The sequence below is a fragment of the Dipodomys ordii genome, unplaced genomic scaffold (assembly GCF_000151885.1).
Source record: "Dipodomys ordii isolate 6190 unplaced genomic scaffold, Dord_2.0 Scaffold95, whole genome shotgun sequence".
NCBI lineage: Eukaryota > Metazoa > Chordata > Mammalia > Rodentia > Heteromyidae > Dipodomys > Dipodomys ordii.
The window spans coordinates 4,721,406-4,739,535 of record NW_012267311.1 but is presented as its reverse complement, the minus strand read 5'-3'; the positions used below and the strand labels follow the sequence as shown (position 1 = coordinate 4,739,535).

The following is an 18,130-nucleotide window of genomic DNA, read 5'->3' as shown; positions in this document are numbered from 1 at the left end:
GAATCGAACCCAGGGCCTCAGGCATGCAAGGCAAGTGCTCTACCACTGAGCCACCTTCCCAGCCCCTTGATTTATTTTTAATACGATATAATCTTAAAGTATCACAATTTACTACCTACTGTTGCTTAATGGTTGTGCTCACTTCCTGTAATACAGCTGATGCACAATTGTGTGATCTCAGTACTAGAAAGTAGGAGTATCTGAAGTTCAAGGGCAACCTTATCTAAATAGCAAGTTCCATGTTAGCTAGGGCTTCCTAGTAAAACTGTCTCAAAAACAGTTTACTCATAGTTCATACCTGTAATCCTAGCTACTCTGGAGGCTAAGATCTGAGGATCTCAGTTTAATCCAGCCCAAGCTGGGAAGTGTGTTATCTCCAGTTAACTACCAGAAAGCCCGAAGTAGAGCTGTGGCTCAAATGGTAGAGCGGTAGCCTTGAGCACAAAAATTCCAGAGATACCACCCAAGCTAAGCCCCAGGAAAGGACAACAAAAGAAAGCAAAGGCCGGGCGCTGGTGGCTCACGCCTGTAATCCTAGCTACTCAGGAGGCTGAGATCTGAGGATCGCGGTTCAAAGCCAGCTCGGGCAGGAGAGACCATGAGACTCCTATCTCCAATAAACCACCAGAAAACCGGAAGTGGCGCTGTAGCTCAAGTGGTAGAGCGCTCGCCTTGAGCTGAAGAGCTAAGGGAGAGCGCCCAAGCCCAGAGTTCAAGCCCCACAACCGACCAAAAAAAAAAAAGAAAGAAAGCAAAGAAAGTAGAGGAAAGAAGAGAAGAGAAGAAAAAAAAATGAGGGGAAATAGAAAGGGAAGGAAGAAAGAAATGTTAGGAACCTTTATGCACATATCTCATGTTGCACCAGAGTATATGCATAGGATTAGAATTTCAAGGTAGTAAGAAGTTGCCCTGGATAAGGAAGGGGAGCATCAGAAGTATGTTTCCAGGTTAGGTAATAATTAGTTAATGGATTCTGAATTGGCAGGAAGCAATCATGCTCTTCATTCATGTTAGTACAAAGGAAGAATAAGGAGCACTTAACACCCAAAAACAATAGAATGACTACAACAAAACAAACACCCATACTGATTTTAAAGAACTGACCAAACAATTGAGAAGAGTGATAACCATTCCTTGTGAAAGAACTCCAGTTAATAAATGTGAAAGAAATGAGGGGAAGCAACATAAAAATGACTTCTGTAGATTTATCAATGAATGTTAAAAAGTATTGGTGAACTTGTATTTAAATTTATAAGGTGTTAATACACAAGGACACGTGCACCTCCATGTTTATTGCAGCACTGTTCACAATAGCTAGGATATGGAAAACAACCCAGATGCCCCACCACAGATGAATGGATCCAGAAATTGTGGTATCTATACACAATGGAATATTATGCAGCCATTAGAAATGACAAAATAATGGCATTTGCAGGGAAATGAATGGAGCTAGAAGGAATCATGTTGAGCGAGGTAAGCCAAGAACGAAGAGACAAACGGTACATGGTCTCCCTGATAAGTGGATGCTAAATCCAAATGTTAGGTGATAAGACAAAACTAACAGGACTTAAGAAACAAAGAACTCCCACTCATCTGGTCATACCACTACTAAATATCCCCATGCTGCTGATCACATGTATGGTGTATGTGTGTACACCATTATATGTTATAGACTGTGCTAGACAATTTGCTCCAGGAAAGTTAGCATGAACTTGTGACTTTAAATGAGCATCATTATTCCACAATACTGTGAAATTTGGGAAATTATGTAATCACTTAATCACAATTAAAAAAGCACCTGGGGAAGGTAGGGAGGAAAAGGATGGTAGGGGGAAAACAATGGAGGGGGTAACAATGCTCAATAGAAAGTGTACTCATTACCTTACTCATGTAACTGTAACCCTCTGTTTAGTATCTTTACAATAAAAAATTTAAAAAAAATTATAAGGTGTTGGAATTGTTTTTTGTCTGCTAGTACCAAGACTTGAAGTCAGGGTTTAGCACTCAGCTTTTTGGCTGCTGTCTGGTATTCTACTGCCTGAGCCAATCTTTCAGGCTTGTTGTTGTTGTTGTTTTCTGATTAAGAGATTGTCTCTAGACTTTTCTGTCATGGGTGACTTTGAACCATTATATTGCTGATCTCCTCAATAGTCAAGATTACAGTCATGAGCCAACAGTGCCCAGCTCTAAATTTGTAACTTAACTTAGGTTTACCTTTTCAAACATTCTTGGTAAGTAAACAGAGAGAATACAGAATCTTGACTAGTCATACCAATAGACATTATAGTAATGACCTTTTTGATATTTACTATATTACAGTCCTCCTGTCAGGCGCCAGAGAGGAAGAAGGGATCGTCTGTCTCGACATAATTCCATTAGTCAAGATGAAAACTATCACCATCTCCCTTATGCACAACAGCAAGCAATAGAGGAACCTCGAGCCTTCCACCCTCCGAATGTATCTCCCCGTCTGTTACATCCAGCTGCTCATCCACCGCAGCAGAATGCAGTCATGGTTGACATACATGATCAGGTACAGTAACAGAATGTCCTGAAAATACAAATGGCAAAAAGTTAGTGATAGTTTACTGAGAGTGTTTGATTCTTTAGTAGAGATTTCTTTAAATTTTATCTAAAATGTAGCTATTTTAAATGGTGTTCAGTTCTTAAGAATTTAAATTTATGGGGGGAGGGGAGGCTGGGAAGTGATGTGAAGGGTAAACAAAAGAGGAGGCTGCAATGCTTGGTAAGAAATGTACGCATTAAGCCGGGCGCTGGTGGCTCACGCCTGTAATCCTAGCTACTCAGGAGGCTGAGATCTGAGGATCGCGGTTCAAAGCCAGCCCGGGCAGGAGAGACCATGAGACTCCTATCTCCAATAAACCACCAGAAAACCGGAAGTGGCGCTGTAGCTCAAGTGGTAGAGTGCTCGCCTTGAGCTGAAGAGCTGAAGGTGAAGGACAGCGCCCAGGCCCAGAGTTCAAGCCCCACGACCGACAAAAAAAAAAAAAAAAAGAAATGTACGCATTATCCTGCCCATGCAATTGTAACCCCTCTGTACAGTATGTTCACAAATTTAAAAAAAAAAAGAATTTAAATTTAAATTGTGCATAAAATAAACACAAAACTTTCACAGAAAATTCCAAAGTAATTATGAAGGAATTTAAAAGAATAAGTCTTAACAAAAGTGGTTTAGAGACTTTTTGTAAAAGATTATAAAATTTTGTTGGGGAGTTTAAAGAAAACCTATTTAATTCATAAGCAACCTGATTTGAAAGATGTAACTTTATACAACCTGTCTTTTCAAAATTGATATATGCATTATATAGAATTAATTTAATCCAAAATAAGTCTCCAACAGATTTCCAGTAAAACTTGAAAAGTCAATTCTGTAATTTCTGTGGCACTTTTACTACAAAAGACTATATGATAGTATAGCAGGAGAAAGCAAACTACTGATGGTTGTTTTTATAAATTTTTATGGAATAGAACCACATGCTCATTTATTTTCAGTGGACACTTTGAGCAGACACCAGGGTGGCCCACAAACCTGAAATAATCTGTCTACCTTTTGGCCTTTTAAGAAATTTTGGTTGACAAAACAAAATGATTTGGTCTATAGTACAAAATAACAAGATTTGAATCAGCTGAGTACTAATTCTTAGACATCTGTTAGAAATCCAAAATCTCAACTATATACTAGATTTACTGATTTAGAGCCAGCAATCTGGCTTAACAACTCCATCAAGTAGGGTTTTTTTGTTTTTTTTTGTTTGTTTGTTTGTTTGGTCATGTGGCTTAAACTTTGGGTCTAGGTGTTGTCCCTTAGCTCTTCAGCTCACAGTGAGTGCTCTATCACTTGAGTCACAGTGCCACTTCCAGTTTATTCTGTTTATGTGGTGCTGAGGAGTCAAACCCAGGGCCTTACGCATGCAAGGCAAGCACTCTACCACTGAGCCGCCTTTCCAGCCCCCATCAAGGAGTTCTAAAATACTCTGCAATTAGAGAACAAACACCACTGTTGTATACTCTTAAAGGAATATCAAAGTAGGTAGAGTACACTTCGAATTTTTAGTACTTACTTCAACCAAGTTGCCAAAGGAATTCAAGGGGAAGGAATGTCTTTTTTAGTAATGATGAATACAATGTTATGATAATTCTTTCAATAATTCAAAAAGGGGAAGAAAAGTCTTTTTTTTTTTTTTTTTGGGTCCGGTCGTGGGGCCTGAACTCTGGGCCTGGGCGCTGTCCCTCAGCTCTTCAGCTCAAGGCTAGCGCTCTACCACTTGAGCCACAGAGCCACTTCCGGCTTTTTTTCTGTTTGCTTATGTGGTGCTGAGGAATCGAACCCAGGGTCTTGAGCATGCAAGGCAAGCGCTCTACCACTGAGCCACCTTCCCAGCCCCAAGAAAAGTCTTTTTTAGTAATGATATGTGATGCAACTTTCTATTCATTTGGATGAATTGGAACTTTAGATCTCACTTTAAATCATACACAAACTGGTCACCTGTGACTGACTCCCGTGATCCTTACTACTTAGGAAGCTACGATCTAAGGAGTGTGGTTCAAAGCCAGCCCAGGTAAAAAGTCTGAGACTCCTACCTCCAGTTAATCATCAAAAAGTCAGAAGTGGAGTTCTTGCTCAAGTGATAAAGCACTAGCCTTGAGCAAAAACGTTCAAGCCTCAGGACTGGCACAAAGGAAAAGCATTTAATTCAAGTTGGATTCTAGATCTGAATGTGAAACATAACACTGTGTTGATGAAAAAGATTATCCTTGTGAAGTGGTCAGAGAATGCTGCTACCTCCTTCTCCCATACTGTGTTTTGAATTTAGGGTACCGAAGTTGCTAGGTAGGCATTCTATCTCCTATCCCACTATACTCATCTTCTTGTTTTTCTTTCATAGGATATACATTGAAAATTATGATTGCATTCTCTCCCTCTTCCTCTCTTAATTTGTCTACACTTTTTTTTTTCAGGGTGGAGGGTGCTAGTCTTGGGGCTTGAACTCAGAGCCTAGATGCTGTCCCTGAGCTCTTTTCCTTCAAAGCTGTTGGGTCTACTACTTAAGACACAGCTCCACTCAGCTTTTTTGGTGGTTTAATTGGAGATAAGAGTCTCATGGATTTTTCTTTCCCAGGTTGATTTTGAACCATGATCCTAAGTAGTAGGATTACAGGTGTGAGCCTTCCATGCCTAGCTTTCTTTTTCCTTTTTAAAGACATTTTACTTACCAAAAAAATTACCATGAAGACAGTGAAAAAATGTCAGACTATAGAAGACATAGTTTGGGGTCCACACCTAGATGAAGCCTAGATGCCATAATGAGCAAAGGAGATTCAGAGGAGTTCTAGAGGGATTTTTAGGGGAGATTTGGCAATGTTCTACTATTTATTAACCTACTCGATTGTTACATGAAAGTAAAAAAAGTATTGGGACTACTATTTTATCTGTAGTGTCCTTTTTATGAATGTTCATGAATTAGGATCTCAATTAAAATACTTTCAATAAGACTTTGTAAACAAAATAGCTAAATGAGAAGGAGATGGCAGCTTGGACCATGGACTTGACATTCCTGAACCCAAATACATAAATCACAATGAAAAATTACAAAATTCATGAACAACCAAATCCAAAAGCCAACAACAATTCATGGAAGGACCCCAGTGATTGTGAAGAAGAGATGGAGAACAACAGAACCATTAAAGAAATGATGACAAAATTGGTCAGTGAAATAAAAGCAGATATACAAAAATAATTTCAAGAGTACAAAGAAGAAATGACAAAGAAAATCCAGGACTCCCAAAAAGATGGAGATAAAAATATCCATGATATGTATCTCATTAAAAGACAAAATTAACATTATGAGAACTGATCTGGCAAGCATAAAAGGTTCAATTTCCACAATGCAAATCACAGTGGAATCCATAGGTAACAGAATAAGTGAAATGGAAAAAAGAATATCAGGAATTAAGGATAAAACCAAGGAGCTAAAATAAAAAGTCAAAAGTATTGGAAAAACACTCAATACCAAAGGGAAATCCAAATTGGCAGACTCAGCTTTGGAGAAACTAGGAATAGAAGGAACATTCCTTAAAACAATAAAGGCTATATATGACAGACCAACAGCAAACATCATACTAAATGGGGAAAAACTAAAACCATTTCCCCTAAAATCAAGAATAAGTCAGGGATGTCCCCTCCTCTTCAATATAGTTGTGGAATTCTTAGCTGGAGCAATAAGACAAGAAAAGGACATTAAAGAAATTCACATAGGGAAAGAAGAAATTAAACTATTCCTATTTGAGGATGACATGATCTTATTACCTGAAGGACCCAGAAAACTTCAGCCCCAAATTCCTTTAGCTAATCACCTACTTCAGCAAAGTAGTAGGATACAAAATTAGCCCACAAAAATCAGTAGTCTTGGGGCTGGGAAGGTGGCTCAGTGGTAGAGTGCTTGCCTTGCATGCCTGAGGCCCTGGGTTCGATTCCTCAGCACCACATAAGCAAAAAGAAAAAAGTCGGAAGTGGCACTGTGGCTCACTGCCTTGAGCTGAAGAGCTGAGGGACAGCACCCAGGCCCAGAGTTCAGGCCCTACAACCAGACCCCCCCCCCCAAAAAAATAGTCTTTCTGTCTGCCAGCAGCATACAAGCAGAAAGGGAAATCATGAAAACAACCCCATTTGGGCTGGGAAGGTGGCTCGGTGGTAGAGCTCTTGCCTTGCATGCCTGAGGCCCTGGGTTCGATTCCTCAGCACCACATAAGCAAAAAGAAAAAAGCCGGAAGTGGCGCTGTGGCTCAAGTGGTAGAGCACTAGCCTTGAGCTGAAGAGCTGAGGGACAGCACCCAGGCCCAGAGTTCAGATCCCACGACTGGACCCCAAAAAAAGAAAACAACCCCATTTGCAATAATGTAAAAAAAAGAGAAAAAACCCTAGGAATTAACCTAACTAAAGATTATAAAAGATCTTTATAGTGAAAACTATAAAATCTTAAAAAAAAAAATCAAAGAGGACACCAGGAAATGGAAAGATCTTCCACGTTCATGGATAGGTAAAATCAATATTGTAAACTAACAATATTGCCAAAAATGATATACAAGTTCAATGCAATCCCCATCAAAGGTGCAATGGCATTGTTCACTGAGAGAAAACAATCCAAAAATTTACATGGAACAACAAAACACCTAGAATAGCCAAAGCAATTCTAGACTAATAAATAAGCAAACAAGCAATGAAGGCGGTATCACAATACCAGATTTCGAACTCTACCACAGAGCCATAAGAAAAACAGCTTGTTATTGGCAGAAAAATAGACCTGAAAATCAGTGGAACAGATTAGAAGACCCAGAAACAAATCCACATACTTACAGTCATCTGATACTCAACAAAGGAGCCGAAGACATATAGTGGAAAAAATATAGCCACTTCAAAATTGGTTTTGGGAAAACTGGACAGCCATATACAGAAAATTAAAAGTGGATCCCTGCTTGTCACCGTGTACTAACATCAACTCAAAGTTGATCACAGACCTCAACGTCAGACCTGAAAGTCCGAAACTACTGCAAGAGAAAGTAGGAAAGACGTTAGAACTTACAGATACAGGCAGGAATTTCCTGAATAGAGTCCCAGGGGCACAACAGTTAGAGAAACTTGACAAGTGGGACTACATTAAAATAAAAAGTTTCTGCACAGTGAAGGACAGTTACTAAACTAGGAAGACAGCCAGCTATCCTATTGGCAAAAAAGATCTTTACCAGCAATACATCAGACAAAGGCCTAATATCCTAGATATATATTTTTTTTTATGGAGCTCAAGAAACTAACCCCTCCCAAACTTAATACACCAATTACTAAATGGGCAAGGGAACTAAGAAGAGACTTCTCAGAAGAGGAGGTAAGAATGGCAAAGAAACACATGAGGAAAATGTTCATTATCCCTGGCCATGAAGGAAATGCAAATCGAAACAATCCTTATATTAGAGTTTATTAGACTTTGCCAGAAAACCACACAGACACCCCAGTACAAAGAACAGAGAAAAATTTATTGCCAGCAAAGGGACTGGCAAGATACCTTCTCACAAGAGAAGTGCCAGCCATTGTCTGAGGTAACCTATATAACCTACAAGGTTTAGGAAGAGGAGACCCTTTGTGGATGTCTGGGCCAGGGACTTCATCATGGCAGACTAGAATTTATGGCGGCTGCCCAAGTAGTAGATAAGAAGTCTTGCAGCTGCCCAGACCTGAAGGTCAGTTTAAGGGGATCTTGCTGCCTTATATGGTTGTAGCTGCCCCAAAGGAATGCCATTTCAAGGTAAAGGTGGGTGAATGCTGATCATCTACTGCTTTTACTAAATGGGCCTAGTATTGCCTAAGAAAGGAACATGCTAGGCTATGAGAAAGGAAGCTACTGGGCCAACACCTGAGATACCATCTTTCCCCAGTTAGATAGGCCAACTTTTTGAATTCTAACAACAAAAAATGCTGGTGGGGATGTGGGGGAAAAGGAACCCTACTGCCCTGCTGGTGAGAATGTAAATTAGTACAAGCACTCTAGAAAGCAGTCTGGAGGTTCCTCAAACAAGTAAGGATAGACTTTCCCCACAACTTAGCCATACCATTCCTTGGCATCTACTCTAAACAATTTGAGCCAGGATATGATAAGGACACCTGCACATCCATGTTCATTGCCACATTATTCACAATAGCCAAGATATGGAAACATCCCAGATGCCCCACAGTAGATAAGTGGATCCAAAAAACGTGGTATCTATATACAATGGAATTTTACACAGCCATTAGAGTAAAATAATACCAATTTTCAGGGCAATGGATGGAACTAGAACAAATCATGTTACGTGAGGTAAGCCAAGATCAGAGAGACAACAGTGCATGTGGAAGTTATATCTGAAATGCACTAGGATATGATCAATTACACAGAATTCCAGATACATACAAGTGAGACCAAAAGAGGAGAGAATCACAAAAGTGCAGTACCCAAGCGCCACTTCATACATATATAAAATAATATACATACTGAAACAAACTCCAAAGAGAAGGAAACAAAGGACTTTCCTTTATTTGTTTTGTCTTTTTCTGGTGACTGTATTCTTTACCTTAACAGTGTACTCATGTGCACATCAGTTGGAGGAGGGCACAGAATCAGGAAAAATGCAGCAGTGGAGCACACTGAATATTGATGAAAGTGAGAGATGGGTGGAGATGGGAGGGAAGAAATGGGAGAGAATGAGGGACACTGTACAAATAGAAATGTACTTATTGCCTGACATACGTAAAGGTAACCTCTAAAACAACAATAAGATAAATTTAAAAATTCTGACAAAGAATACTGTCAGTTAATTGGGACATTTTCCTAGTACCCCAAAAAGCAAAAAAAAAAAAAAATCATGTGCCAGCCACTGGTAGCTCATGCCTGCCTGTAATCCTAGCTACTCAGGAGGCTGAGTTCTGAGGATTGAGGTTCAGAGGCAGCCCAGGCAGGAAAATCCATAAGACTCTTATCTCCAATTAACTTCCAGAAAACCAGAAGTGGAACTGTGGCTCAAAGTGGTAGAGTTTTGCCCTTGAGCAAAAAAGCCCAGGGATAGCACCCATACCCTGATTTCAAGCCCCATGACCAACCCAAGAAAAAGGAAATACAATTGTTGACAGATTTAATAAGATATGGTACTTAAGTATGGCAATAACTATCAGAAATTCGTAATTAAAGCCAGGCACTGGTGATTCACACATGTAATCCTAGCTAATCGGGAGGCTGAGATCTGAGGATGACAGTTCAAAGCCAGCCTGGGAATATGGCTGAGTGGTAGAGTGCTTGCCTAGCATGCATGAAGCCCTGGGTTCAATTCCTCAGTACCATAAAAACAGAAAAGGCCAGAAGTGGCACTGTTGCTCAAGAAGTGGCACTCAAGCTCAGGGACAGTGCCCAAGCCCTGAGTTTTATATATATATATATATATATATTTTTGTTATTATTGATTTCGTTTTTAGACAGGATCTTGTTATATTGTCTGGGGGCAGTTTGAAACTCCTGGGCTCTTTAATACTCCCAAAAATTTTTTTAGTGGTACTTAGGATTAAATTTAGAGCCTTACACCTATGTGCTAGGCAAGTGTGCTACCCTAGCCTAGAACAATCAGTTTATGTATGTGTGTGTGCTGTTACTAGGGAATGAACTTAGCTTTTTTTTTTTTCCCTGCGATCACAGCTAGCACTCTACTACTTGAGTCATGTCTTTTTTGCTGATTAATTGAAGATGAGTCTCTTAAATTTTTCTGCCTAGGCTGCCTTCAGAGATCCTCTGATCTCAGCCTCCTGAGTATCTAGCATTACAGGTGTGAGCCACTGGCACCTGGCCAGAATAATTTTTATTGGTAACATTCAGCACATTATGTATTTTTGACTTAAATCTCAGCAGATACTTAGGATAGAAAAGTGATACTAGGTTTTGAAATAGTTGATAAGGTTTCTAGATTTTATGTAGCTGAGAAGAATCAATAAATGTCTTAACTTTTAACATTTTATCCAGACATCTGAAATTCTACTTTTGTTTCCTAATAGCTCCATCAAGGAACAGTTCCTGTTTCTTATACAGTAACAACAGTGGCACCACATGGGATTCCACTCTGCACAGGCCAGCACATCCCTGCTTGCAGTACACAACAGGTCCCAGGATGCTCTGTGGTTTTCAGTGGACAGCACCTCCCTGTCTGCAGTGTGCCTCCTCCAGTAAGTCTCTGCCTTTATCCTCATCTGATCTTGCTGTTAAGCATATGATGCTGGACTGGTTTTGTAATTTATAAGTCAGAAATTCCTCTAGAAAAGGGATAAGTGCATTATATAAGCCATCAAAATTTAAGAGATAGTCTTTATAGCTTCTGTGTAAAACAGCTAATTTATTACAATATAAATCTCAATAGCAAGGTTTAATAAAATTAATAAGATTTAAAATTTTGAAACCTGATCTATTTTTGTGTTAAGTTGTTTGAGTGTCTTGTGCCTTTGCCAACACTGTTTATAATTAAAGCTTAAAAAAGGTTGGCTTAAATCTCAGAGATTATAGTATTCAGCAGTTTATAGTTTCAACACTCACTGGGCTTTTTTGTTATGTTCATTTTTGTTGTCCTAAGAGAGAACATCACAATGTAGCTTAGGCTGACCTTGGGATAGAAATCTTCCTACCTCAGTGAATCTTGGTATTACAGAGATATGACATTATACAGAGCCACTTAATGGATTTTAGTGGTTACTTTGAGTGCCCATTCTTATTCTTCACTATAGGAAGCCTTTGGCAAAATCTAAATATAATGGTCTAAATGTGAGACTTAAGCTTCAATACACATACCAATAATCAATTTAACAGATTTAATCTACCCAAGCTTGGTTTCTCAGTAAATAGAATGATGTCTTATATTTGCCAATTACAATATAATTAGTAGTGAGTTATATTCTTTTTTTTTTTTTTCTCTTTTTCCCAGTCCTGGGGCTTAAACTCAGAGTGGGTACTATCCCTGAGCCTTTTTGTACTTACTCAAGGCTAGCACTCTACCACTTGAGCCATAGTACCACTTTCACTTTTTCAGAGTAGTTTACTGGAGATAATAGTCTCATGGACTTTCCTGCTTGGCCTGGCTTCAAACAACAGTCCTCAGATCTCAGCCTCCTGAATAGCTAGGCTTACAGATGTGAGCCACTGGCACCTGGCTATATTCTTTTTTTTTTTTTTTTAATCCTAAAAAAAATAATGAGATTGAAAACAGACTTTGGGGGGGGGGAGGGGGTTGTTTTTAAGAATAGCAATAGTATCTGCTGTGTCTTATAACAGACAGCAGTTCTTGATTTTGTAAGTATTAAAAATAAATAAAAGGTTTGGGCTCTTGTGGCAAATACCTGTGAACCTAGCTACTCAGGAAGCTGAGACCTGGAGGATTTCGGTTCAGAGTTAACCAAGGCAGAAAAGTCTATGAGACTCTTATTTCTTAATTAACTAGCAAAATGCTGGACTAGAGGCATAGTTCAAGTGGTAGTGCAAATGCTGTGAGCAAGAAAGCCAAGTAAGAAGATGTGACTTTGAGTTCAAGCCTGGGTACTAGTGCTAAATAATTAATGCAAGTTATTTATACATTTTGTATGAGTTTGGGGGAAGTATATAATAAGTGATTTTACTTTTACTGTATTTTTCCTTAAAAAATTATGTGTTGTGATTTTCTTAACCAAAAATAAGGATTTCTCTTACAGGTGCTCCAGGCATGTTCAGTTCAGCACTTGCCAGTACCATATGCTGCGTTCCCACCCCTTATTTCTAGTGATCCGTTTCTTATACATCCTCCGCATCTTTCTCCCCATCATCCTCCTCATTTGCCACCACCAGGCCAGTTTGTCCCCTTCCAAACACAGCAATCACGATCGGTAGGTATCTTATGTCTTAATTTTTCAAAATGTTTCTGCCAGACAGATTAATTTTGTAAAAAAAAAATATTGCCATTTTACTACTACAGTGTTCTTAGTGTCTTTTTAAAAGAACTGAGAGATATACAAAATATTATTGCCTGGTTGCTTCAATTTTTCTAGTTATTTTAATAACACCTGACCAGTTTGAATTTGTGTTATTCTTTGTTGAGCAGGGTTTTTTTTCCCCCTAAATTGGAAATGAAAATAGAAAGTTGCCAAAACTTGTTGAATGTTTGTATTCATTTCAGCAAGTAAGGTTAACCCTTTTGAGACAGAGTTTTTTATTGAGGCCTGCTTTCCCACTGCATTCTCATAAAAAGTAAATGAGATAGTCTTATCACATAGTTAATCCTGTGCTAGGGCTGGAAATAACTGAAAAGCTTACTATTTAGGAGAATTAGTATTAATACTATATAAAAGAAAACACAGGGAAGAGGTCCACTTGTTTTTTAGACAGACCAAATTAAGGACAAGTAACCTATTCAAGATTGCATCTCTATGAAGGGAACTTGAAAGTCTGTCATAGCAGACCCTAAAATCTACTAAGAATTTATGCACCAGGCTGAGTATCAAAAAAGGTAAGCTTACCTGGCTATTCTCCTGAAAACACAATTATGACAAGTTTGTCTCTTCTGTCAAGTAGTTAGGACAGCTTGTGGAAGAAAACCTTTTCTTGGTTTCAGGTTAGGATTCATGCCAGGATGATCACCTTAACTTCCCATATCTGTAAATTTAAGGTTTCAAGCAAATTTAGCTATCCCTGGTATCTTTAAGTTACTAAGCGGGCGCCAGTGGCTCACGCCTATAATCCTAGCCACTCAGAAGGCTTGAGAATCTAGGCTCAAAGCCAGCCCAGGCAGAAAAGTCCCAGTGAGACTCATCTCCAGTAAACTACTCAAAAACCAGAAGTGGAGCTGTAGCTCAAAGTGGTAGAATGTCTTGAGCAAAAGAACTCAGGGTCAGCACCCAGGCCCTGAGCTCAAGCCCCACAACCAATTAAAAAAAAAAAAAAGTTTGGAGTTGATATAAAAGATGCAGACACTGGGGCTGGGAAGGTGGCTCAGTGGTAGAGCGCTTGCCTTGCATGCTCGAGGCCCTGGGTTCGATTCCTCAGCACCACATAAAAAGAAAAAAGCCGGAAGTGGCGCTGTGGCTCAAGTGGTAGAGTGCTAGTCTTGAGCTGAAGAGCTGAGGGACAGCGCCCAGGCCCAGAGTTCAGGCCCCACGACTGGACCCAAAAAAAAAAAAAAAGAATGAATTCTGAATCAGACACCTCCTTCCCAGTCCCACCAGAAAAAGAATGTAAGTAATCACCATATTTGAATAATGCATTGCTATTTTATAACTAAGTTAGATTAACTGTAAAATTATATGAATTGAAAGCATCAACACAATTTAGTGCACATGTGTATAATATTACTCCTGCCCTCTAAAAAAAAGGCATTATTTCTGCCATCTAAAGAAACAGTCTAGAGCTGGGAATGTGGCTTAGTGGTAGAGTGCTTACCTAACATACATGGAGCCCTCAGTTCGATTCCTCAGCACCACATAAACAAAAAAAGCCAGAAGAGGTGCTGTGACTCAAGTGGTAAAGTGCTAGCCTTGAGCAAAAGGAGCTCAAGGACAATGCCCAGGCCCTGAGTTCAAGCCCCAGGCCTGGCCAAAAAAAAAGGAAGGAAGGAAGGAAGAGTCTAGATGGTCATTGAACTGATGAATGGATGCACAGTCTATATAATGGGATACTATTCAACCATAAAAAGGAATGAAGTATTGAATGAAGTCAGTCCACAAAGTAGATGAGCTTTGGAAACACATTAAGCAAAAAAAGCTAAGTACAGAGACACATATTCCATTTATATGAAATGACCACAATAGGCAAATTCTTAGAAAAAGAATATATTACTTAGGGATACACAGGAGAAATAAATAGTGACTGCTAATAATCATTGCTTTTTGTTTTGTTTTTGTTTTAGGATGATGAAAATATTTTTGGAATTAAAATTAATTCTAAATTCATTGAGTTTAAGAGAATCTCACATTTGAGGCCAGCATGGACTACATACATAGCAAGACCTTGTCTCAAAAGAAAACAGTACATGCTTTGACATAGCGCTGTGTGTATATATATATATATATATATATATATATATATAAACTGAGTATTCACAATTACTTTTTTTTTTTTTTGAGTCAAGGTTTCACTATCCAGTCCAGATTGGCCTAGAACTCAAAATCCTCCTGCTGGGCTGGGAAGATGGCTCAGTGGTAGAGTGCTTGCCTTGGATGTATGAGGCCCTGGGTTCCATTCCTCAGTAGCACATTAATAGAAAAAGCCAGAAGTAGTGCTGTGGCTCTACCGAGTGCTAGCCTTGAGCTGAAGAGCTGAGGGACAGTCCCAGGCCCAGAGTTCAAGCCCCTTGACGACCAAAAAAAAAAAAAAAAAATTCCTCCTGCCATTGCCTCACAAAAGCTAGGTTGAAAAACATGTACCACTCTGCCCAACTATAATAACCCTGTTTTTCCTAGTGGTACTAAGCTTTGAAGTCAGGGTTTGCACTTACAAGGCCTACGTTCTACCTTCCATTCAAATCACACTTCCAGTTCCATAATAGTGTGTGTGTGTGCGCGTGCAGCGTGCGTGCGTGCGTGCGTGTGTGCGTGTGTGTGTGTTGATTCTGGAAGGCCTGGGTGCTGTGCCTGAATGATTTGAAGATCTCAGGTCTGAGCCATCAGCACCTGGCTTTAATGATACATTTTTTAATTCAGTTATGAGCATGACAGTTTATAAGTGGAATATTAAGATTTAGGTTAAGTAGTTTGTCACTAAGTCAGTTGATGACAGTGCCAAGATACTGTCTAATGTCAGATCTCGTAATCTTACCTTTATCTCACTTAACTTTGCTTCTGATTTATTAAATACATACTGGTTCATCTGTGAAAGGATAAATGTCTTGGAAATTCTTTGAGTAGATCAGATTGAAAAGAAAATTTTATTTTTCAAATAATTGACTTAGAGAAAGTTCAAATATTATATGAAATGTATAATATAATAGATAACAGAAATGCTTAATAACAAGTTTCAAAGATGTGCCAAAAAGTAGAAAATTTTTACTATAGTATCTGCCACTTGTGAAATTTAGATTGTTGAGAATGAGATGCATGGCCTTATAGACGTTTTATCCTTAATTTTTATTATTACTAAAGGGTAATCTAAGCACTGGAACTATATTAATTTTTCTTTCTTCTCCACAGCCTCTGCAGAGGATAGAAAATGAAGTGGAACTCTTAGGAGAGCATCTTCAAGTAGGAAGTTTTACTTACCCCCCTTCAGCCCATCCCCCAACATTACCTCCATCAACTCCTTTGCAGTTCTTGACACATGATCCTTTGCATCAGGAGGTGTCCTTTGGAGTAGTAAGTTTTCATTGTTACATTAATACTTGCTTTGGGAATTTATTCTGAGTTGTTTCAGTATTAACTCTGAACATGTTTAGTATATATGCATTCATTTGGAAGATGGTATTTATAATATGTCTAGATGGGATTAAAACTGGTTGTTGCGTTTATATTAGCATTAAAGAAATTATAAATACCATTTAAACTAAATAATTTCCTAAGACTGTGGTTTCAACAGATTTAGAATGGCCTTAAATTCTGTTACCCTTTCCCTCTACAGCCTTATCCTCCATTTATGCCTCGGAGGCTCACAGGACGTAGTAGATACCGATCCCAGCAGCCAATACCACCTCCCCCTTATCATCCCAGCTTACTGCCATATGTGTTGTAAGTTCTTCTACTGAATTATGAATTTTTTAATCTTGAGATTCTTTATGTATGCCTTCTATGTGGTCTACTTAGGATGTGTTAGATAATATTTTTACTTGATGTTATAGGGTAAGTTAGAGTAGGGCAAAAAAAGGAACAGACATGGGAGAAATGAAGAATTGTTATCCTTTTGACAAAATCAAGAGACCAAAAAGGATGAGTTTTACCATTTTTATAGCTTGCATTATTTTTTCTACCATTTTATTATCCAGATTTTGATGTTTCCTTCTGAAGAAAAAAAGAGACAAGAAGTTATGTCTGAGTCTTAGAACTGCTCTGTTTGGATTATCTATAGTGAACATCTCTAGGTTAGACCATAATAGTTATTTAGGTTAGACATGATAGGAAGCCTAGATGTAGGCAATTTCAGGTGGTTCAAGTAGAGAAATGGTTCTTCCTCAAAATCTTTAGGCTTTTTCTCCATAAAGAGGAGAAAAGGATCTAGTTGTCATGCCTACCTGATTTTCTTCAGGCAATTTCCTAGAAGTATGTACTACACTTGTCTGTATTTCTAGTTCACTACCTGGAACTCAATCGCATACCAGGTATTAATTACCTTCCAGGAAATGTAAGAAATTCAGTCTTTATCTGTAGGAGGCCATGTGCCTCTATATTACGTGGTTTTGATCATTTTAACTCCTGTTTCCCTCTTCCCACTCTGCCATTTTCTTAATCTGTTTCAAAATTAGATAGTATTACCTCCCAAATTTGTTTTTTAAAATGTTTCTATTGAAGGTCTCTTGCATTTCCATTTAAAATTTAAAATCAGTATGTCAGTTTCTACCAAAAAAAAAATTAACAAGCTTCTGGGTTTTGATAGGGATTGTATCAAATCCACAGTTGGACTTAGGAGGAAAGTTGGAGGTTTTGTGATTTTTTTTGTTTGTTTTTGTGCCTCTCCTGGGCTTGAATTCAGAGCCTGGCCACTGTCCTTGTGGGTTTTTGAGGTTTTTTTTTTTTTTTTGTCAAAGGTCCAAGGCTAGTACTCTACCACTTAGAGGGAGAGCTCCTCTTCCAGCTTTTTTTTTTTTTTTCTACAAATAACTTTGGAAATAAGAGTCTGTGGACTTACTTTCCTGCCTAGGTTGGGTTTGAACTAGAATTCTCAGATCTCAGCCTCCTGAGTAGCCAGATTATATAGTCATGAGCCAATGGTTCCTGGCCCATTTTTCATTCTTAGACCAGTGGTTTTGTCCTTCTTAGCCTGTTCATTGAATTCATGTACTAAAATATTATAACAATAGCATGGTTGTTTTCACTATAGATCAATGCTTCCAGTGCCACCTGCAGTGGGCCCAACTTTCAGCTTTGAATTGGATGTGGAAGATGGAGAAGTAGAAAATTATGAGGTTAGTAGTAAAGTAAATTAATTTTGGGAGTATTGTGTACATAAAAGTATTGTTCTACTTGTCTCCTTCATCTGATTAAATGTTTACTAAGTAAACATTTTGTGCATTTCAAAATTTATGTCATAAAATTGTCATCATCTTTAAATATATTTGAACCAGATACTTGAACCTACTTATCTGTGAAAAGTAGGAAGACTGATGTTATTAGAGTTATACCTTCAGTGAGACAATGCAAATGAGAAAATGGTGAATTTTCATTAGATGATATAGTGTGAAGGAATAGATGGGTTTGTAGATGATAAGAATGGTATTTCTAAAACAAAAATGAAGTGTGGATGTAGAGAAAACATTTATAAAACCATATATTCGAAAAAGAATTAATACGCGGGGCTGGGAAGGTGGCTCAGTGGTAGAGCGCTTGCTTTGCATGCTCAAGACCCTGGGTTCGATTCCTCAGCACCACATAAGCAAACAGAAAAAA

At 38.6% G+C, this 18,130-nt stretch overlaps 1 protein-coding gene across 4 annotated transcripts in view; it reads left to right on the top strand.

Annotated features, from left to right (window-relative positions):
* Window positions 1-18,130, top strand: part of Rnf38 (ring finger protein 38) — a 92,678-nt gene that overhangs the window by 63,434 nt on the left and 11,114 nt on the right. For all 4 annotated transcript variants that reach the window (XM_013026641.1, XM_013026640.1, XM_013026639.1 and 1 more), the window contains 6 exons: window positions 2,320-2,533; window positions 10,586-10,753; window positions 12,263-12,433; window positions 15,728-15,889; window positions 16,152-16,258; window positions 17,565-17,649. In XM_013026641.1, the coding sequence (XP_012882095.1) occupies window positions 2,320-2,533; window positions 10,586-10,753; window positions 12,263-12,433; window positions 15,728-15,889; window positions 16,152-16,258; window positions 17,565-17,649 (907 nt within the window). The remainder of the gene's footprint in view (window positions 1-2,319; window positions 2,534-10,585; window positions 10,754-12,262; window positions 12,434-15,727; window positions 15,890-16,151; window positions 16,259-17,564; window positions 17,650-18,130) is intronic.